The 22,870-nt window shown below is 41.4% G+C and overlaps 1 protein-coding gene across 15 annotated transcripts in view; it reads left to right on the forward strand.

The window, feature by feature from the left end:
* The first annotated feature begins 467 nt into the window (after positions 1-467).
* Positions 468-22,870, forward strand: part of MAGI2 (membrane associated guanylate kinase, WW and PDZ domain containing 2) — a 1,417,815-nt gene continuing 1,395,412 nt past the window's right edge. For 7 of the 15 annotated variants that reach the window (XR_013215731.1, XM_077264697.1, XM_077264691.1 and 4 more), the window contains exon 1: positions 468-1,040. Coding sequence is in view for 14 of the 15 variants with exons in the window: in XM_077264697.1 (XP_077120812.1) it covers positions 743-1,040 (298 nt within the window). In the remaining variant the exon portion in view is untranslated. The remainder of the gene's footprint in view (positions 1,041-22,870) is intronic. The other 8 variants (XM_077264683.1, XM_077264685.1, XM_077264684.1 and 5 more) reach the window with 2 other exon arrangements.

Consider the following 22,870-nt stretch of genomic DNA (forward strand, 5'->3'; position numbering starts at 1 on the left):
TATAGCAGGCTGCAGCCATGCAGAGACCATCAGTGCACTGTATACTGTATATAGCAGGCTGTCAGTACACTGTATACTGTATATAGCAGGCTGCAGCCATGCAGAGACCATCAGTGCACTGTATACTGTATATAGCAGGCTGTCAGTGCACTGTATACTGTATATAGCAGGCTGTCAGTGCACTGTATACTGTATATAGCAGGCTGCAGCCATGCAGAGACCGTCAGTGCACTAGGATCCAGGCACAACCTCCGAGCAGATCCATAAGTACAGTATAGGGAATTGCTAATAAGCAGCCGCAGAGCCTGGTACACTGCCGAGCTGCTGCTCTGGTGCTGCCCTCCTCCTCTCTGGTTGCTTGGCAAACACACACAGCCTCTCTCTCACACATCACTACCGGGTTAGTAAGAGAGGAGAGAGCAGCCAGCTCCCATCCCTCCTCCTCCTCCTCCCCCTGCTGCTCTCCATCCTTCCCCTCCCTCTGCCAGTTATTACTGTACAACTAGTACACACACACGCTTACACACACGCACGGTGCCAGCTGCCAGCATGGAGGCCAGCTAGTGACACTCACACATGCCTGTGTCCAGTGTGTGTGCCCTCACAGAGCCGGAGCTAGAGGCTACACTACTTCTCCTTCTTCCTATTCCTGCTGCTGCTGCCTCCCCATCCACAAAGCCTGGCCATTCATCAGGAACCTCCAAGGAACCCCCTGTTCATCTCAGCCACAGAACCAGGGGCCATGTCCAAGAACCTAAAGAAGAAGAACCACTGGACCAACAAAGTCCATGAGTGTGTGATTGACAGGAGCCTGGAAGGGGAGCTTGGCTTTGACATCAGAGGGGGTGCTGAGAATGGCCAGTTTCCTTACCTGGGGGAGGTGAAGGCTGGGAAGGTGTCTTATCAGAGTGGCAAACTGGTCCCTGAGGAGCTGGTGTTGGAGGTGAATGACACGCCAGTGGCTGGGCTCACTATCAGGGACGTGCTGGCTGTCATCAAGCACTGCAAGGACCCCATCAGAATCAAGTGTGTGAAGCAAGGTAGGAGTGTTCTGCTTTATGCCCATGCTGCTGCCCCATGGCTCAGCTATTGTGCATTGTGTCGGTGTGGCATTAGGTTCTGTGGTGGCTTTTCAGCAAGAGCATGGCATGACCTGGGCACCTGAAGGAGGCATCTCACATGGGAATGATCAGAAGGCATAAGCCCAGCCCTGCAATGCAGCTTACATGGCAGAGGAAACAGCCACAGTCAGGAGTTGCCTGAGTAACTTTGTTTTTGCAGCTGTATAATGACTTGTTGGGAGTTGGGGGATTGCTTGGTGCTGGCACAGTGTGTGTGCCAGGGGCAGCTCAGGGCATGGGCAGTGATGGCGCAGGATGAAATGTAACTCCAGTGCTATGAGGTCTGCACACTGCTAGCCGTGGTGGGCACATGGGCATAAGCCTGTGCTGAGTCCTTGCCTGGCATGTGTAATGTATGGGCACTCTGGCATCATATAGCTGAATGGTGTGGGCACATTATCTGTTAGCTTCTCATGCTACTTCACATTGATCTATGCTTTCCAGTAGTCTTCTGTATATTTCCTTCATGTGGATTATGTAAATGACAGACACTGAACTGACAGAAAGACCTTGGGCAGGATACCAGAGAGAACCATGGCTGTAAATGAAAGCTTAGTAGCTAGGTAACAGGACACACTGAGAAGGTAAAGCTGGTACAGTACCATCAGTGAGAGTGGGGGCACGCAGCACCTGGGTGACATCTCCGCTAACAAGTCTTTTTATAACTTCCAGCTTCATAGGCGTAACCAGCGATTATAGGGCACATATTAATGCATTAGCAAGAAGATGGTACAGGAAAATAACTCGTGGCTGCTCACGTTATGTATTAGGTTATCACTGCACATGGTAGTAGTGTGTGTGCCCTGTACGAGAAATGAATGGGGTGAATGTAGTTGTAGTGGGTATTTGTAGGCTCCGATAAAAGTATTGTTGTAGAGAAGATCTAAGCAAGTGTACATGTGTCATGTTAGTATCTAAAGCAACAAAGGGCATTCTTATACCAGTGTTCTGCAGGACAGTTCTGGCGCCCTCTGCATAGCCAATGTTCCACTATTTGTGGTAGGATTGTGGCGTATTGGTACATTTGGTAATGTTTGACTTGGTGTCCTAAGAAAAGAGGGAACATTATGGAATAGTTATTGCAAATACCTTTTTATATTATATATACACACACATATAAATATACATATATACAGTGTATGTATATTATGTATATAGATAAATAAATCTATCAAAAGGATATATAAATATACATATAAACATGTGTGTGTGTGTATATATATATATATATATATATATATATAGCTCTATGTCTCCATTTATATATATATATATATATATATATATATATATATATATATATATATATATATATATATATATCTGCACAGACACAAGTGGCAACACTACTGAAAATGATATATAAACATGTAGTATATTATGGTTACATATTAAGTTTCATTTGTAATATATAATAAATATAATATTGTCGACTTAAATAATGACTTAAATAAGAGGCATCATGGGTAAGATCTGGTGACCTGTGTGGCACATGATGCCTTACATAAGACTTACTGCTTTACATTTAATCGGGGTTACTGAGTGTCAGACTAATGACAGCTCTGGAGGGAAGAGAACAGTCAGGTTATTTACAAGAACTTGGTAACAATGAAGTGATCTCATAACACATGTCACAGCTCTACCAGGCCCCTCCACTGACATGAAGTCATCTTTGGAAGTCACACTGACTACATTTCTTCTGCTTGTGTGAAATGAACCAATGTTTATGCTCCGAACATGCCCTATGAAGCCTCCAACAGTGTGTATTTCATAAATAAAGTTCTCTGATACCGATGCAAAATTCAGTTCACAGGATAGAAGTTGAGTATAAATATTGACTACTTTGCTAGTGCTAAAGTTTTTTTTTCTGAGGTTTATCTGAACCTAAATACTTGTAGCTTCCGAACTAATAAGCTATATGGCTTAGATGGTGTGTTTGAATGGAAGTGGGTGACAAAGTTGTAGCCATTCACAGCACACCATACGTGAGGTCATTAGCATTCCTGAAAAATGTCCAAATATAAGACATATATTCATCTGATCAAACAGCATATAAGAACTTAGTTTTGACAAAATGGAAATTCACATGTAATTCTAAGACCCACAAGGGACCTATTCTGTCCCAGAGATAAGCATCCTGGACTTGTTAACAAATATGATGTGAAACACTCATATATCCGGTTTCACAAGTATAGAATCTTCCCTATCAGTGTGTCAGGCATAAAGCTCCTTTTTTTATAGACATTTTTATTTCAAACATTTTATATCGGTGCAGATTTCAGTAGCAATTTACTTACTATAGTGTCAGCCCAAGGAAACAACTTTTGCAAGGAAATCTATGATTTGAATAGCCGCCAACAAAATGAATGCAAAAAGTGTTTCTGTTACAGTAATCAGTGATGATTAAGGGATGGTCCAGCGCTTCTAACTTTCACATTGGGGAGAAGAGTGAATTTGATGATGTAACATTGGGACATACCTGCCGGGATGCATACACAATCAACAACTCTGTAATCTTCACAATATATGATCAATGTATGCAGAGAAAGCAATGTCAAAAACGATGTAAAAAAAATCACACATACGCTATATAGAGTGGGTTATGGTTGTTACACTCCTCTTTACAGCTTTCAGTTTCTTGTCCCATGTAATCTTTCCAGGTCTCCTTTGCCCTAATTTAACTCTCCCTATGGGAGCCTCCTATTCCATTAATAGGGTTAATGGAATATTGAACATTGCAGTTCCTTGAGCTAGTAACATCTTCTACTAGTCATAGATGATTGTATATTTTTAGTTATACAATATACTACTGTAAAACAATATAAAGTAAAACAAAGTTTTTTTTATTTTAGGAAGTTAATATTTTTTACCCTTGTGATCCAAAATCAGGTGCCATAACTAATATTTGGAGTAGCTGGGATTAGCTAGCTGTGTAACAAATAAGGAGAGGATACATTATAAGGGTAGGTACAAATGAGCATATAAAAAAATCGATCCGATTTTCAGCAAGAAAAGTGAGACATTTTTTCCTCACTTGTTATCCTTCTGCTGTCGGAATATAATCTGTTTTTTTTTTTTCAGCAGCTATTAATCATTGCATGACAATTTACAGTGTCCTATGTTCCAGAATATACACTGCTCAAAAAAATAACGGGAACACTAAAATACCACATCTTAGATATCACTGAATGAAATATTCCAGTTGCAAATCTTTATTCATTACAATAAAACATAAAATGATCAATGTAAATCAAAATTAATATACCATGGAGGTCTCGATTTGGAATGATACTAAAAATCAAAGTGGGAAATCAAATTACAGGCTGATCCAACTTCAGTGGTCAGCGGTGTGTGTGTGTGGCCTCCACGTGCCTGTATAACCTCCCAACAACGCCTGGGCATGTTACTGATGAGGCGGCAGATGTTCTCCTGAGGGATCTCATCCCAGACCTGGATTAAAGCAGCAGTCAACTTCTGGACAGTCTGTGGTACAAAATGGCGTTGGTGGATAGAACGAGACATGATGTCCCAAGATGTGCTTGATTGGATTCGGGTCTAGGGAAAGGGCAGCCCGTCAATAGCATCAATACCTTCATCATGCAGGAACTGCTGACCTAATTCAGCCACATGAGGCCTAGCATTGTCATGCATCAGAAGGAACCAAGGGCCCACTGCACCTGCATTTGGTCTCACAGTGGGTCTGAGGATCTCATCCTAGTGCCTAATAGCAGTCAGGTTATCTCTGGCTAGCACATGGAGGGCTGTGCGGCCCCGCAAAGAAATACCTACCCACACCATTACTGACCCACTGGCTAATCGGTCATGCTGGAGGATGTTGCAGGCAGCAGAACGTTCTCCATGGCGTCTCCAGACTCTGTCACATTTGTCATGTGCTCAGTGTGAACCTGCTCTCATCTGTGAAAAGAACAGGGCGTAAATGTCGATCCTGCCAATTTTGGTGTTCTCTGGAAATGGCAATCACCCTGCATGATTTTGGACTGTAAGCGCAACATCCACTTGTGGATGTCTGGCCCTCATACCACCCTCATGGAGTCTGTTTCTCATAGTTTAAGCAAACACATGGATGTTAGTGAAATGCTGGAGGTCATTTTTCAGGGCTCTGGCACTGCTCCTCCTGTTCCTCCTTGCATAAAGGAGGAGGTAGTGGTCCTGCTGCTTGGTTGTTGCCCTCCTACAGCCCATTACATGTCTCCTAATGTACTGGTCTGTCTCCTGGTATATGATCCATGCTCTGGACACTGTGCTGACAGACGCAGCTACTATTCTTGCCACAGCTCACATTGATGTGCCATCCTGGATGAGCGGCACTACCTGAGCAACTTCTGTGGGTTGTAGACACCAGCTCATGCTACTGCACAGCATCTCTAGGGGTGATAGCTATAACAAAATGCAAAACTGACCAAAACAGCCAAAAAGGATGAGTACAGAGAAATAGCCTGTGGTCACCCCCTGCAGAATCACTCCTTTTATAGGGGTTGTCTTTCTAATTGCCTATCATTTCTACCTCTTGTCTGTTGCATTTGCACAACAGCAGGAGAAATTGATTCACAATCAGTGTTGCTTCGTAACTGGACAGGTTGATTTCACAAAAGTGTGATTGACTTGGAATTAAATTATGTTCTTGTCACGACTCAGCTATCGGTAGACCCAGGACCAGAGGCTCCTTCCCTGTCCCTAACACTAGGTGGTGCTCTGGCTTGCCATTTTCCCCAGGATACTTCTGAAGGTGAAACTCCCAGGGCCTCCACTCTTGCCTTATCTCCTGAATCAGCCCTCCGTCTGTTCCCTTCCCCCACTCAAGGAAGACAGGAGCTGCCGTATACCGCAGTACTCCAACCCTACGAACAAGGCAACATTACAAGGGGTAACTGAAAATACCAGGCATACAAATATTCACTCGCATATAACAGAGGAATGCATCAGGGAGTGGAGGATGGGGAAAAAAACAAAATAAGAGGAGGGATGGGAATTATCACACTTACAAACCCATGCAACAGTCACAGATAACGCCTCCAAACTCCTTATAAAAGCACCAAAACACCTCTCCTCCAAGCCATGCAGCATAAGCTAGCTCTGACAATATGTATATTTCAGAACCCAGATTATATAGGGGATAGGAGTGGCTAACCGAGCACACCTGAGAGCTCAGACCCCCAGAGCTGTCAATATGGCCGATTAACCCTGTTCTGCCTAAAGAAATAAGCATCATTTAAAAAGAAGATGAAGTGCTTCTTTCAGCGAAGGAGTAGGAGCAATCAGACGCTGAGGTCTTCTGGCTCCTCTCTGTTGCGGCAACCCTGTGACAGTTGTTTAAGTGTTTCCTTTATTTTTTTGAGCAGTGTATATTTACTGTGGCATTTTTTTTTCTTGCACCCATAGACTTAAATGGGTGAGTCTAATCTGATGTCCAGAGTTAGGCCACGTTCACATGTTCAATATTTGGTGGGTATTTTACATCAGTATATATAAGCCAAAACCAGCAGTGGTTAAAAGATACATAAGTGGTGACGTGTTACTGTTATACTTTTCCTCTGATAGTTCCACTCTTGGTTTTGTCTTACAGATGCTGAGGTAAAATACTCACCAAATTCTGAACGTGACCTAAGATTGGGAATTTTTCAATTTTTTTTTCTTACACCATTTAAGTCTGTGAAAAATATGTTCATCTGCATTGCCTCATTGCTTAGCATTGGAGAGCAATCCTTTTTTTGTCAGATTGCACTCGTCTGATTTATATTGTCTTTTGGACGAGCCCTGAGGAAGATATTAATGCACAACACACCAGGAAGAGAGGAAAGTGTGTTCCTCTGTTGAAGGATAAAAGATAAGGGCCATAGTTTTATGACTAGCAGTACTGTAGTTTTCTATAATTGCATGGTGCTCAGTGCAGAGCCAGGCAGCGTGTAATTAAATTTCAGTGGATTACTTGCTATCATGCAGTTACATACTCCTCCTTCTAGCACATATTCCCATTGTACCCAGCCAGTGCCACGGGGCCTAAGCTACAAGTGGGATTTCTAGGAGTGCAATCATATATGTTTTTTGGTACTTCATTATATCTTTAAGCCGAACAGTGATGTTCTCAGGATTGGGAGGTGTATGCCTAAATCTGAATCTGTCCTCAATGTCTCCATCTCTGAAGTTTAGGAATAGATTGGATGAGTGGTAACAAGAAATGTTAGCAGTATACACCCAAATGCATTGCCTACTTTACTACATCTGCAGTTTGGTGTTTGACTATATTATTAGTATGTAATGGTCTCCTTTTTTAAGCTGCAGTTTGTTGCTTTTAGAAACAATACAAAAATAGATGCACAAGGGCAATTTTCACCTTGTTTTGTGAATACTTTAGGGGTATATGTCGTTTTTCTTTGCCTCTCACCAAGTGTATAACCATCTATTAAAAATTGTATTATAAACAATTGGATATGCAGTGAATACTGCAGCTAAAACGAGTTGCAGGAGACATGTAAGGCTACTTTCACACTAGCGTCGGGCTCGGCCCGTCGCAGTACATCGGGCCGAGGTCACCGACGCTAGTGTTGTCTCCGCCGCACAACGGGGGCAGCGGATGCATTTTTCCAGCGCATCCGCTGCCCCATTGTGAGGTGCGGGGAAGTGCGGGGAGGTGGGGGCGGAGTTCCGGCGGCAGCAAAAAACGTTACATGTCGCGATTTTTGTAGCCGACGGTCCGCCACAACACGGCGCAACCGTCGCACGACGGTTGCGACGTGTGTAAATGCGTCGCTAATGTTAGTCAATGGGGAAAAAACGCATCCTGCAAGCACTTTTGCAGGATGCGTTTTTTTGCCAAAACGACGCATTGCGACGTATTGAAAAAAACGCTAGTGTGAAAGTAGCCTAAGAATATTTTTTTTATGCCAGACCCCACTGACCATTAAGGCCAGCTTAAAATTTGTAAATTTTAGAGTTTATTTGATAGGATCTATTCACATTATACTAAGTGATGATGAATGGCAACAATAGGCTATGGACCATTTAGACTCACCAATAATCAGGAGCACAAGCATTCATAGGAACTCTTATTCCTCATTATCAGGTTGTCTAAACAGGCAAATGCATACTCAATAAGTAAAGCACTCATTCATTGGGTGTGATAATTTTTAAGCCTGCTTAAAAATCATCATTATCGGCAACCACATCATCCTGTGCAGCCGTTGAGATGTGTAGCCGAGAACATGATATTGTATGTGCATAGTACAATCTTTCTGTGTACAAAGAATTCTAGTGTAGTTGGAAGATGGTGTAATGTATATAAAATAGCGTTTGGTTAATTCTGTTTTTTGAAAACTTAATGCACATTCTAAACATAGGATATAAGAAAAAAAAGAGACTATCTCCCCAGCAATGTTCCCGTTTCAGTCACGGGGCGGCGCTGCCGCGGGTTCAGTCACCACCATAAGTATACAGAGAAGCGGCTGTAACCACGTCACTGACTGACAGCTGAGCTCCAATGCAGAGGGAGTGTCGGTCAGGGCCAGGTCTCGCTTGCAGCCACCACTCTCTGCAGCCACTGGAAACAGCAGCACACAGCCTAATAAGTGACACATCACTGACATCTGTGTCTCGGCCCCTACCTTGTGCTGTCCTCGGATTACACAGCAAACACATGCTGATGGATTGCATTTAGGTCTTTCATTGGTATTAGAAGAGAAATAGCGTCTTATTGTAAAGATTAGAAAAGGTTTAATATGACACCAATTGCACACCATTGTAATATTGTACACTAGTATTTCACGTTACCAGTGTGTAGCTTTAATATGTGTTCTGACATCTTGTTTAATGACATTATCATCATGGTTGGTATCCCCTTGCATGCATTATAGCGCATCTTGCAGTCAGTGGAAGAATTCGTTCCTAGCTGTGTGCATGCTAAATTACATCTGTACATTGTGACAAAAGGCTCACAAACAATCCCATGCAAAAGTGATAAGGGCTCATCAGTAAATTAAATTCCCCAGAGAAGAAAATCGGCGATCTCAGCAGAATTCTTACATTTTGCTTGCAGTATTCTTTTGTTTATCAAGCAACCCTGGTATTTATTTTGTCAGAGGAAATATTTGCTTTGGCACATTAACTCAATTCCAGCTCCCCTTGTTTTGGTGATATTTGTGACAAGAGAGTCTGGAACGCCAGTTGACAAGTTATTCAGCCAGGAATCCTGTTTTAGATGAAAAATCTGGCAGTGACAGCATTTAGAAAGATATATTTGTCTCAAGTCAGTCGTCAAATGAAGAATTAAAGATTGCACATTAACTGCACAGTGAAAGTATAGGCAGTAACCTAATTTAGATCAAAAGACCTATAATAAGCTGCTACAATTAGAGAGTACCAAACCAAAATTAGACAAATCCCTATGAATTACTCATAGAGCAAAAAAATGAAATGGACAGTAAATAACCATACTGTGTTAAATACAAATGTATAAACTTTATTAAATGCAGAAAAAGACAGACTTATTAGGGAAAGACGAATATATAAAAACGCCCGATAAAAATCCAAAAAGGCAGTGTGATTACAATGGTAAGCTACACAACAGCAAAATGTAGTATCCATTATTGAGAATAGACCAGTCAGTAAAGCACTAAAGGTACAATAATATAGGTCAACTCAAACAAACATGATGCAGAAAATTAATAATCCATGATTTTATTGTGAACAAATAAATAATAGCTGCAATAAAATACCAAAAAAATCATATTGTATAAATTCACCTTATGTGGATATGACCAGTGCAAATTCGGTTTAACAAAGCCTTTGTGCCCACTCCTGTATAGATCCAACATAAAGAGGATAATAGTAATAATACTCACTGCACACCATAACTGGGCCAAGTGAGTCACACTGTTCACTACGATGTTGCACGTTTCGCCCATAGCTTCTTCAGAGGGTACTTCAGAGGGTATAGTGCCTTCCGCTATATTTTATAGTAATCTCTCCCCGATATGCCGATAGGCTACGGATAACGTCATCAGCGCATGTCATTCATAACCGGAAGTTGTTCTATTTAGGGTCTACATTTGTTTACTTGTCCACATGCTGCAGATGTCTTTTGAAAAGTTTTGCCACATACATGCATGTTTTTCTGTCAGGTAAAGCATGATACTGCTCTCTGCGCTCAGGACCCCATTGGTGTCTTACATCTTATACCAGTAAAACCTTGGACTCTTTCCGATAGGGTCTATCTTTTTTTTTTTACACAATCTTTGTGCAGTCTAGCAAGTTTTATATTTTGTTTGCCTCATTCAGATGGCTAGCTATATTGGGATAATGTCCAATTTTAGAGAATTCAAGCAATGAATGATGGAGTGCTGAGCAGGGAGAAGAATGTGGTGTGAACCCAGCCTAATATGGTCAAAAAAGTGAAATTGCCTAATTTTCGGTGGTGTTGGTTGGAATGGTTTAATCCATTGAATTCAATATAGAGAGCGTAACATCAGCGCCAATAAAATACATGATTGATGGCGGTGAACGGCTGAAGCTGGAGAATACGCGGTTTCCTCAAGCTAAGAATAATAGAATGTTATTGTAGATACAGAATGTTCTCTGTATTTTATTTAGGTGCAGAGTGTGTATATCAATCACATGGAGCCCCTCACCTACATAACAAAATGTATTTTGGTTAAGCTCCACAAGCTATATCTGTCTACAAATGGAGGAAGCCTTGTGTTCTTATTGAATGTATATTTGATTGATGAGGTAAAAAACGTATTTGCGGACTGAAATGTTCCCTTTTGATCACTACGAAAGTTTTTATCATGTGCAGGGGCATTGCTAGGCACTGAGGTCCAGGGCTCCTGCCCCGGATCTGAGGAGTGATGCCTCGAATCTCCAGTGACTTAAAAAAAAAAAAGCAAACCGTATTGTTCAAGCACAACTAGAACACAGGCAGCCTGGCTTAGGCAGACGTAGTGTGCATAGTAGGCTCCTCCGTCCGGCTCCACAGTACTCCCCTCAGGTGCTAGTAACAGTTTTTAACCCCTTTCCGACGTTGCGCGTAATAGTATGCCCATGTCAGAATCCCTCCCTTTGAAGTGGGCTCCGGTGCTGTGCCCACATCTTTCCCGGCACATATCAGCTGTTTGGAACAGCTGACATGTACCTCTAACAGCCGCGAGTGGAATCGCGATCCACTCGCGACTGTTAACCTCTATTCACACAGGGCTTACGGTTCTTGGGATCGGTAAGGTTCCCAGCATTCAGACCTCCAGTGATCGGAAATCTATCCCCTATCCCATGGATAGGAGGTAACGTTGAAACTTTGTACAACCCCACTTATAGATTTTGGATCTGTAGCCACCTAATTCTAAGGTCAGGGGGATTCTGACAGGCAACCCCCTAATCATAGCCCCTATATTATGAAACCACTTTCGCCAGCTTCAATGTACTTACTGGTTGCATACAACGGTAACCATCACTACATAGGACAGGATCATCGTGATTGTTGGTTCTTGAAACGGAGCCCACTGTATTCTTTCTATTTATTAGTGTACCATATAATACGGGTTTGGAATCCCTCCGATGATGGAATATATTAATGTTTTCAAGTATAAATAGCAATGTCTTAATATTACGTATACCTTCAGTTTCTATTACAAATTTGGGATATTACAAGTTACGCACTCCTCCTTGGATAAAAATATTACTCAATAATACTAAGAGTATTTTTACCCTTCTGTAAAAAATGTAGTGTGACCCCTGCTGGCGGGGTTATTCAGTTACTGGACAATAGTATTCTTATATAGACGCTATACAGCTATGTTATTCTGTATTCTGTAGTGATACTGTGCATTTGGAGTGCGAAAGTGTTATTTGTCAGGAACCATTTCAATTTTTTCCTAACATGGCAAAATAGCAAGAATTCTGTCCATACTCGTTAGTGTCACTGACAATCAACTGTTAATATGTTGTAAAGTGAGTGGCCCCAAAGACTCTATATAGTACACTGGGCCTGAGCTCCAAATGTTTTAGGACCCTAGCTATACCCCTTATTATGTGTCTAATAAAATAAATACAAAAATGAAAAAGGTGCCTGAAGTGGCAACTGGCAATTGTATCCCTGATTAATATAATGCAATGGCCTCGATTCGTCATTTGTGTATTTTTAAATCACTTTTTTTTTTATCCTGTGGTATTTGCTGATGTTTTTGTGCTATTGACTATTTTTTACGACTTCTTGAACATAAAACATATCATTTTTTAAATATTGGAAAAATGTGGACTTTTTGCTTGAAGTGCATAAAATCACATCAGGGGGTGCTGGAGCACAAAATTCAGCTAATTTTTAAATGGTCCCAATTGATGAATCAAGCGAAAACATCTGGAAATCCAAAACACCAACAACGATGAACATAAAACACAGGAAAACACATGTACAATAGACTTTAAAAAGGCAAAAACTACTAGGAGAATTAGGCACAAATGAAAAACGGGCAAAAAATACCAAATATTGGACAGAAAACAGGCATAAATGCAATGAATCTGGGCCAGTATGTGAATGAATCAGGTAGATTACATCTCAGACCAAATATTGTAGTGCTGGTGCAGGACGTCTGTATTCATTTTGTATATACTAGATGTGTACAACATTTGGGCCCCTAGGTAAATTTCCTTTTTTCTCTTATGGTATAAATTGCCAATTTTTTCTAAATATCGCATTAATGAATTTGGCGCAAAGTAAAGAAAATGTCTTTTCTGTCTTGAATTGATTTTGTGACTTTTCGTGGACAAAACTCGAATGTTTCACAAAATGGTTCGTAAATTGTCCAAAAAACTAACGAACTCCACAATACACCAAAGAGAACCGGAGTAGAGTTTCATCAAATTTTGTGAAATTGTTAAATTAGGCGAAAACCTCTAGAATCGCTAAACTCCACCCAAAGAGATGAAAAAATAGAACATATTAAATAGACTTTAAAAAAGGCACAAATAGAATAAAGAACTGGATGCAAGCAACAAAAAGGCGCACAACACATTAAACTAAACAAAAACAAGTGCAAAGGCAATCCTAAATTTTGGCCTTAGTGGGTTCTATTCTTTGTCCTGTATCTCACTGTCCTGCTCTTGTTTCTACAACATATCTTACAAGATAGCTAATCTTGCTATGATGAGACCTGATGTTCACTTATTTAAAGGGCACCTATCGGGTGAAAAAACGCTATTAACCTGAAGTTATGGGGTTAATCTTCAGGTTAATAGCTTTACTAACATCTCGGGCTCTTGCACTTAGAGCCCTGCTGCTGGGAGGATATTAACTTTATTCCATCCTACAGCAAGTGAGTTCAGTCACCCCTCTATGTATAGAGAGGCTGTAACTACGCCCCCAGCACTGACTGACAGCAGGCTCACCATTAGGGGTGGCTGTCAGTCAGTGCTTGGGGCGGTTACAACCGCCGCTCTCTATACCCAGCAATGACTGAACCTTTCCTTTTCACATTGCAGTTAGTTGCTGAATAGGTAGCACTCATCAGCTACAAGACAACATATCTATAGTAGAAGACAAGTCACAGTCTTGTAGCGGGTAGTGAGGAATTAATGAGCAGCCAGGTCTGGAGACAGGTTCTTGTCCTTCTAAAAAGATACAATACTCTGATGAAACTAACTAAAAAATCTTTAGCTATTCTTTTGGGTTCACCTAATCCTCCACTGAAGGATTAGGCAAGCTTCAGTGCACTATTATAGTTCGGTATGTAGTATCACTAAGCAATTATAGTACAGCGCCATGGAATCAATGGTACTATATAAATAATTAATAAAAATAGCACAAATTAATTTTTTATATTTTTCCTACATATAGTTCATTATATTTGTTTGTACACTCTGAAACTGTGCTTCGGGAACACGACCATTTGCCTGTTTTAGAAATAAGCATTTTAAAGCCGTTATTACATCAGCAGCCAACTTCTGGCATATCTCCCTAATTATCGCAATATTAATGATCTACTCTTAGGATAAGCTATATCAAGTTGTGTGGGAGCTTACTATAACTCAGCTGTTTAAAGATGCTTGGGTGCTGCAGGGTCTCTAATATTTACATAGCTCTACCTATAGTACCTTGTGCTAAGTGCAAGGGTGTTTGACACCGTCCCACATAGACATCCAATGGGGAAATTAAGATCTACAGTATAGGTTTAGAACAGTGCTTCAGTTAGTCATTCGGCAGACAGCCATCTCGGACAACACTCCCATACAAAGAAGCGCTTACTCGTCCAGTATATAGGACCCTCAAAGTCACTTCAAACCTGGATAGGTTGCTGAAAAAATAAATTTTGTAAATTTCCTTGATAAAACAAAAAATTACTGCTACATTTTAAACCTCCTAAAAGGCTAAGAAAATAAAAAGAACATTTTACAAATGATGCTGATATAAAGTGGACATGAGGGAAATGTTATTTATTCATGCTTTTCTGTGTTAGCACGATTTGGATTAAAGGGATAATAATTTAAAGTTTGAAAATTGCAATTATTTTAAATTTTTGTCAAATTTCTGATATTTTTTTTATAAACACTATAAATAAACACTGCTTGAGTTCTATAAATGTAACATGAGTGATTTCCCACATTGAGAAAACATACAGTGACATACGAATCTGTGTTAGGAAGAACTTACTGTAGCTAGCAATTTTTTATAAAACTTAACACAAATGTAACACCTCTGGGTCCTGTTACAGTGGCATTGCTTTCCTCATGGGGAGAGTGATGTCACACTTGGAAGCAAAGAAAGATCTCTTTCACCAGGTAAACACAAAGCACACAACACGGTCACACTCCAGGCCAGAAGGGGGAGCTCTAAACCTGGTTTAGGGGGAACTCCCCTATAAATACATTCTGGTCTGGAGGGAAAGTGAGTTTTGAGTTAGTTAGTGCCAGACAGCAGACTGGAGCAGTCTGAGGCAGAGAGACGTATTTGGGGCCGTGCAGCTGGAGGTGCTGCAGCTCCAGCATTGAGAGGCACAGTGACACATAGAGCCCGGTCATGATAGAGACCCTATAAAAAGGCTCGAGCCACCTGTCATACGGGTTTGTGTCCTAACCTTCATGGAGGACAGAGAGAATTGTGAGAACCTTGCCAGAAGCCGAAGGCAGTAAGGGACTACAACACTACCACACTTGGAGAAAAACTTTGATCTCCACCTGGTAAAGGGGACTCTGAATTCGCTTCCAAGCCGGCCGGACCCTGCCGATACCTGTGATCTGGTGCCCTAGACTGTGGCTGCCTGAAGCTTTCAGTAAACCAGATAAAGAGACTGCAAACCTGCATCCTTAGTTCTTTACTGCACCACTCACCATCCTCATCTATACACTAGGAGCCCTGGGGATATACTTCACCTGTGGGAAGTTATACCATCTAGCTGCTATAACATCACCCCAGAGGACCCTTTTAAGCAGCGTCGGTCCCCATTGACCGAACACCACAGGTGGCATTGCGAACTTTTTTCAAATTCCCTTTAAAGACCTTTCCCTATATTTGGGTGCTCAGGGCCACGGACCGGGTCGCCGCCACTGTGACATCCCCTTTAAGTACCGGACCCAGTACCGAGTACCCCACGGCCCTGGCGGGCGACTCACAAAGAGTTGTCTACACTCCAGGCTGACGCCAACCTGCAAAAGCAGTTGTGAATACCAACATCATCAATACCACCTAACATCACATGCCTCACCAAAAGATGGTCATCCAGCCAACATATTATGGGTGACTTAATTAGACGTTTGACCAAATATAGCAGGATCATTTTTCAGTTGATAATGTTGTATGGCCATCGAATGATGTTCTAAATATCCAAATGCCCTTTTCCAGAAAAAACTTCCCTAATCTTGTTCTAGGTTGAGTAAAACAAGGAGATTACCACAGGACACCTGTTAATCTGCAGAATAGTCTACCTAAGGTGCTGATAAATGTCAATGATTTCAAAGAGGCTCAGGTGCTTTTTAAGAAGAAAATAGCATAAATGGTTATGTTCATGTAAAAACATCACGTTCTAAATGTTGATCCGGTTGATTGTCACTCTAGATCAGGAGAGAAAATCGTAACATGATGTTTCCATTCCCAATATCATCTCCTATGCCTTGACTGAGTGTGATGGTCATTTCTGTTTTTTCAACCATACTATGTAACTATGTTTGTACTGTGAGCCCTTACCTCCCTGCGTACAAAGTTGCCCTGTGCATGAATCCTAACTTGCCATTTCAAGGCAAATTATCATAAAAAAATGACCTATTTTTTATATCAGGTTTTTGTGTTACATGTATTTGAAAAAAAATTGGGCTATTTTTTCTTCTCATACCATGATCTTGTTAATAAAAAATTGTTAAAAAAAAAGTTAATAATCTTGCAGTTTTCACATTGGCCACTTGGGCTTCAACTTCCTGTTACTTTAGGAACAGTTTTCTGCTTGGCAGAGTCAGGGTTACAGTGACAGGGATCACCTCTATGCATGTCTGATAACACAGGATCCACCAATCACAATAGGCCATGTCACAGCTGACCCTGCTCCTCTTCCCTTTACAATAACCCTTGCATATGCTCATTAAATGCTTCAATACAAAAGGTAGGGTCAGAGTCTCTTCATTGTGGCTAATGTACTTGTGAACAATGCCTGACCAACTTAATGCCCTACCAATATGTCAAGTAAACATTTTTTACATTTGCAATTGTGTATTTTTTCATGAACTCATGTAACCTTAGTTCATGGCTGCACTTCAATCAAACATTCACATTTTTTTCAGACATACAAATCTTTTTTACCCAAATAATTTGATCAAGTTGCCCTTTTTCAAAAAATTGTTGTGGTTTCAGAAATGGCTTGCATTGGTGGCCTAACACCCTGTATAATTCATGCTTGAATGGTGGAAGTAAAGCTGAATTTTGGAATCCAGAAAAAACAGCAAGAAAAGCAGCAAAACTTTAGTTTTTTTCTGTAACTTTTTTACTGTCAGTAGATCAGGTTTTGGCTGCAGAAAAGCGCTGTAAAAAAATGCGTGAACAAAGCCTAAGGCTATGTGCACACTTTGCAGGGTCCTCTGCGGGTTCTCCCGCAGCAGATTTGATAAATCTGCAGGGCAAAACCGCTGCGGTTATCCCTGCAGATTTATCGCGGTTAGTTTTGCGGTTTCCGCTGCGGGTTTACTCCTATACTATTGATGCTGCATATGCAGCAATATGCAGCATCAATAGTAATGTTAAAAATATTTAAAAAAATGGTTTATACTCACCCTCTGACGTCCCGATCTCCTCGGCGCTGCACGCGGCGGTCCGGTTCCAAAGATGCTGTGCGAGAAGGACCTTCGTGACGTCACGGTCATGTGACCGCGACGTCACGGTCATGTGACCGCGACGTCACCACAGGTCCTGCTCGCACAGCAACCCTGAGACCGGACGGCCGCGTGTAGCGCTGAGAGGTGAGTATATCATTATTTTTTTATTTTATTTCTTTTTTTTTACACAAATATGGTTCCCAGGGCCTGGAGGAGAGTCTCCTCTCCTCCACCCTGAGTACCATCTGCACATGATCCGCTTACTTCCCGCATCGTGGGCACAGCCCCATGCGGGAAGTTAGCGGATCAATGCATTCCTATGTGTGCAGAATCGCAGCGATTCTGCACAAAGAAGTGACATGCTGCGGAATGTAAACCGCTGCGTTTCTGCGCGGTTTTTCCCGCAGCATGTGCACAGCGGATTGCGGTTTCCATAGAAACTGCTGCGGACCCGCAGCTGCAGAAACGCTGCGGATCCGCTGTAAAACCAGCAAAGTGTGAACATGGCCTTAGGCTGCCGTCACACTAGCAGTATTTGGTCAGTATTTTACTTCAGTACTTGTAAGCCAAAACCAGGAGTGGAACAATTAGAGGAAAAGTATAACAGAAACTTATGCACCACTTCTGTATTTATCACCCACTCCTGGTTTTGGCTTACAAAAATTGATGTGAAATACTGACCAAATACTGCTAGTGTGACGGCAGCCTTAGAGTGTAAAAATGTCTCAGTGACAAGTGTGAAAATTGCAAGATTTCTATTTATTATCTATACTACAGATTGTGCTATGGAAAAAAAAAAACATTTTAAAAAGGTCACACAAATACCTGAATATCTAAATAATGGGCCCTTTTCTGACGATGGGATTCCTTTACGAAAGAATACTTTAGAAAGTGCGTCGATACTGTGAAACAATAAACCACTTATCATTTATTTAAAAAGAAAAACAAATAGGATTCCCTAAATAGTTTTGGCCTTAATCAGGAATATGATACTGCGAACATGATACGCTCGAAACCTGCTGCTTCTGGATCAAGCTTCGAAAGGCCATTGTTCGGTTACAGCTAAAAGCCTGGAGAAACCAATGCAGGAAATGTCAGCTGCCTGTCCTGTGATGACCACACCGAAAGCACTGGGATCAGATTGGAACTATGAATCTGCTTGTTATTTCATATTTCTATATTTTTGCCTCTGCACATATTTTAATAAGTCTCCCTCAGTAGATCTTCATTTAAAAAAAGTGTTGCGAAATGCAAGTAAGTTTTTGGGTTACTGTATGATTTTGCTAAGGCTACTTTCACACATCAGTTTTTTGCCGTCAGGCACAATCCAGCGAATTTTTTAAAAAACGGATCCAGCGCAAATTGTGAAAAACTGATGCGACGGATCCATTTTTTGCTAGATCCGATTTTTATTTTTTTTTAACCCGGGGATAGAGTTTGGACTTCCTGATACGGGCAGGAGAGAGAGAAGGAGAGGGAGGGAGAGAGAGAGAGACCCCAGAATGGAAAATTCATGATTTGAATGGAAAATGCATGATTTGTGTAAAAAACCTCGAATTCAGTCACCAGGGTCCATCATTTCACCTCACATTTCATACGTTTTCAGCGGATCCATCGCTGTCTGTTTTTTCGTCGCACAGAAAAAACTTTCCTATGTCTGTTTTTGACGGATCCGGCAAAAAACTGATAAAACGTGAGGCCATCCGTCGCAATCCAGCGCTAATACAAGAGAATGAGAGAAAAACTGATCCGGCAGCTACTTTTGCCGGATCTGTTTTTTTCAAAATTCACCGGATTGTGCCTAAGGGCTTGTTTCCACTTGCGAGAAACACGTTTGTGTCTCGCATGTGGAAACCAAGCTCTGGCGCCGGCACCTTGGAGCGGAGCTGTGCAGCTCCATGTGTTCCTATGTGGTCGCACTCTCCGCTCTGGAGTGCCGGCGCCACAGCTTGGTTTCCACATGCGAGACACGGACGTGTTTCTCGCAAGTGGAAACAAGGCCTTACGGCAAAAAACTGATGTGTGAAAGAAGCCTTAGGCTGCTTTCACATATCAGGTTTTTTGTTTCAGGCACAATCCGGCAATTTTTGAAAAAACAGATCCGTTTTTTTTACACGCCGGATCCGTTTTTTTCCCGTAGAGTTGTATTAGCGCCGGATTGTGCCTGAAGGACATGCATTTAATCCGTTTTGTGCCGGATCCGTCCCTTCAGGCTTTTTTGCCGGACACAAAAAACGTCCCCTGCAACGTTTTTTCTGTGCGGCGAAAAAGCCTGAAGGGACGTTTGCGGCAATAAACGCATGGAACGGATGTGTGAATGAACGGTTCCGGCTACCGAATCCGTTTTTTGTACACTGAGCATGCCCAGAAGCTTTGTTTTTGATTCTGGCATGGGAATCTCTCTCTCTCTCTGTCCCTCTCTCTCTCTCTCATCCCCGCAATCAGGAAGTCAAAAATCCATGCACAGTAAAGAAAGCCTGATCCAGCTAAAAAACGGATCCGGTGCATCAGTTTTTCACAATTTACGCCGGATCCGTTTTTTGTAAATTTGACGGATTTAGCCTGAAACAAAAAAACCTGATGTGTGAAAGCAGCCTTACCTGCAATGGGAAAGTACAACTCATATTATTTGCTATTGGTAACACCTTGTTTTGTAAAACTAGAATTACTCAGCATGTAATTGGATTCTAGATACATCAGCAGGGCTTCTGTCATGTGTTTAGTGCCTCTGTTGGGGATCCTAAAGCAGAGGGATGCTGATAGTTATCTTTTTATGATTCTAAGTTATTTATCATGTAAAAATCTGTATAGGTACTGCTAGATCTTGTAAAGAAAGGCTTTAAAGCGGTTTTACACTGAACAATTATTGTGAACAAACTTTCTTAACCCATAACCGACATCGGGCATAATAGTACGCCAATGTCGGACTCCGTCTCTTTGATGTGGGCTCCGGTGCTGAGCCCACATTTTTCCTGGGACATGTCAGCTGTTTTGAACAGCTGACATGTGCCCGCAATAGATCCACCTGCGGCTATTAATAGTTAAATGCCGCTGTCAAACTCTGACAGTGGCATTTAAATGGCGCTTCCGGCAATCGCGCCGGAAATAAGCCCACCTGTGAGCTGCGTCACCTGATCGCGGGTTACCGGTGTGTCGGCATGACAGCCCGAGGTCTCCTGGAGACGTCTATGGTTGTCAGTGCCGGATTGCTGTGAGCGCCACCCAGTGGTCGGCGCTCATAGCAAGTCAGCAATTCTACTACATAGAGGCGATCTGACCATCGCCTCTATGTAGCAGAGCCGATCGGACTATGGCAGCTTCTAGCCTCCCATGGAGGCTATTGAAGCAAGCCAAAAGTAAAAAAAAAATGTTTTTAAAAATATGAAAAAAAAAAAAAAATGTAAAAGTTCAAATCACCCCCCTTTCGCCCCATTCAAAATAAACCAATAAAAAAAATCAAACATACACTCTTTTGGTATCGCCGTTTTCAGAATCGCCCGATCTATAAAAAAAAAGATTAACCTGATCGCTAAACGGCATAGGGACAAAAAAAGTCAAAACCCCAAAATTACATTTTTTGGTCGCCGCGACGTTGCATTAAAATGCAAAAATGGGCGATCAAAAGAATGTATCTGCACCAAAATGGTATCAATAACCCCTTTACCCCTCCAAGGGTGGTTTGCACGTTAATGACCGGGCCAATTTTTACAATTCTGACCACTGTCCCTTTATGAGGTTATAACTTTGGAACGCTTCAACGGATCCCGGTGATTCTGACATAGTTTTCTCGAGACATATTGTACTTCATGATAGTGATAAAATTTATTTGATATTACCTGTGTTTATTTGTGAAAAAAACGGAAATTTGGCAAAAATTTTGAAAATTTCGCAATTTTCCAACTTTGAATTTTTGTGCAATAAAATCACAGAGATATGTCACACAAAATACTTAATAAGTAACATTTCCCACATGTCTACTTTACATCAGCACAATTTTGGAACCAAAATTTTTTTTTGTTAGGGAGTTATAAGGGTTAAAATTTGACCAGCAATTTCTCATTTTTACAACACCATTTGTTTTTAGGGACCACATCTCATTTGAAGTCATTTTGAGGGGTCTATATGATAGAAAATAACCAAGTGTGACACCATTCTAAAAATTGCACCCCTCAAGGTGCTCAAAACCACATTCAAGAAGTTTATTAACCCTTCAGGTGTTTCACAGGAATTTTTGGAATGTTTAAATAAAAATGAACATTTACCTTTTTTTCACAAAAAAATTACTTCAGCTCCAATTTGTTTTATTTTACTAAGGGTAACAGGAGAAAATGGACCACAAAAGTTGTTGTACAATTTGTCCTGAGTATGCCGATACCCCATATGTGGGGGTAAACCACTGTTTGGGCGCATGGTAGAGCTCGGAAGCGAAGGAGCGCCATTTGACTTTTCAATGCAAAATTGACTGGAATTGAGATGGGACGCCATGTTGCGTTTGGAGAGCCCCTGATGTGCCTAAACATTGAAACCCCCCACAAGTGACACCATTTTGGAAAGTAGACCCCCTAAGGAACTTATCTAGATGTGTGGTGAGCACTTTGACCCATTAAGTGATTTACAGAAGTTTATAATGCAGAGCCGTAAAAATAAAAAATCATATTTTTTCACAAAAATGATTTTTTCGCCCCAATTTTTTATTTTCCCAAGGGTAAGAGAAGAAATTGGACCACAAAAGTTGTTGTACAATTTGTCCTGAGTATGCTGATACCAATATGTGGGGGTAAACCACTGTTTGGGTGCATGGGAGAGCTCGGAAGGGAAGGAGCGCCGTTTGACTTTTCAATGCAAAATTGACAGGAATTGAGATTGGACGCCATGTTGCGTTTAGAGAGCCACTGATGTGCCTAAACATTGAAACCCCCCACAAGTGACACCATTTTGGAAAGTAGACCCCCTAAGGAACTTATCTAGATGTGTGGTGAGCACTTTGACCCATTAAGTGATTCACAGAAGTTTATAATGCAGAGCCGTAAAAATAAAAAATCATATTTTTTCACAAAAATGATCTTTTTGCCCCCAATTTTTTCCCCAAGGGTAAGAAAAGAAATTGGACCCCAAAAGTTGTTGTACAATTTGTCCTGAGTATGCTGATACCCCATATGTGGAAGTAAACCACTGTTTGGGTGCATGGGAGAGCTCGGAAGGGAAGGAGTGCCGTTTGACTTTTCAATGCAAAATTGACAGGAATTGAGATGGGACGCCATGTTGCGTTTGGAGAGCCACTGATGTGCCTAAAAATTGAAAACCCCCACAAGTGACACCATTTTGGAAAGTAGACCCCCTAAGGAACTGATCTAGATGTGTTGTGAGAGCTTTGAACCCCCAAGTATTTCACTACAGTTCATAACGCAGAGCCATGAAAATAAAAATTATTATTTTTTCCACAAAAATAATTA

The sequence above is a fragment of the Ranitomeya variabilis genome, chromosome 5, assembly GCF_051348905.1.
Source record: "Ranitomeya variabilis isolate aRanVar5 chromosome 5, aRanVar5.hap1, whole genome shotgun sequence".
Classification (NCBI taxonomy): Eukaryota; Metazoa; Chordata; class Amphibia; order Anura; family Dendrobatidae; genus Ranitomeya; species Ranitomeya variabilis.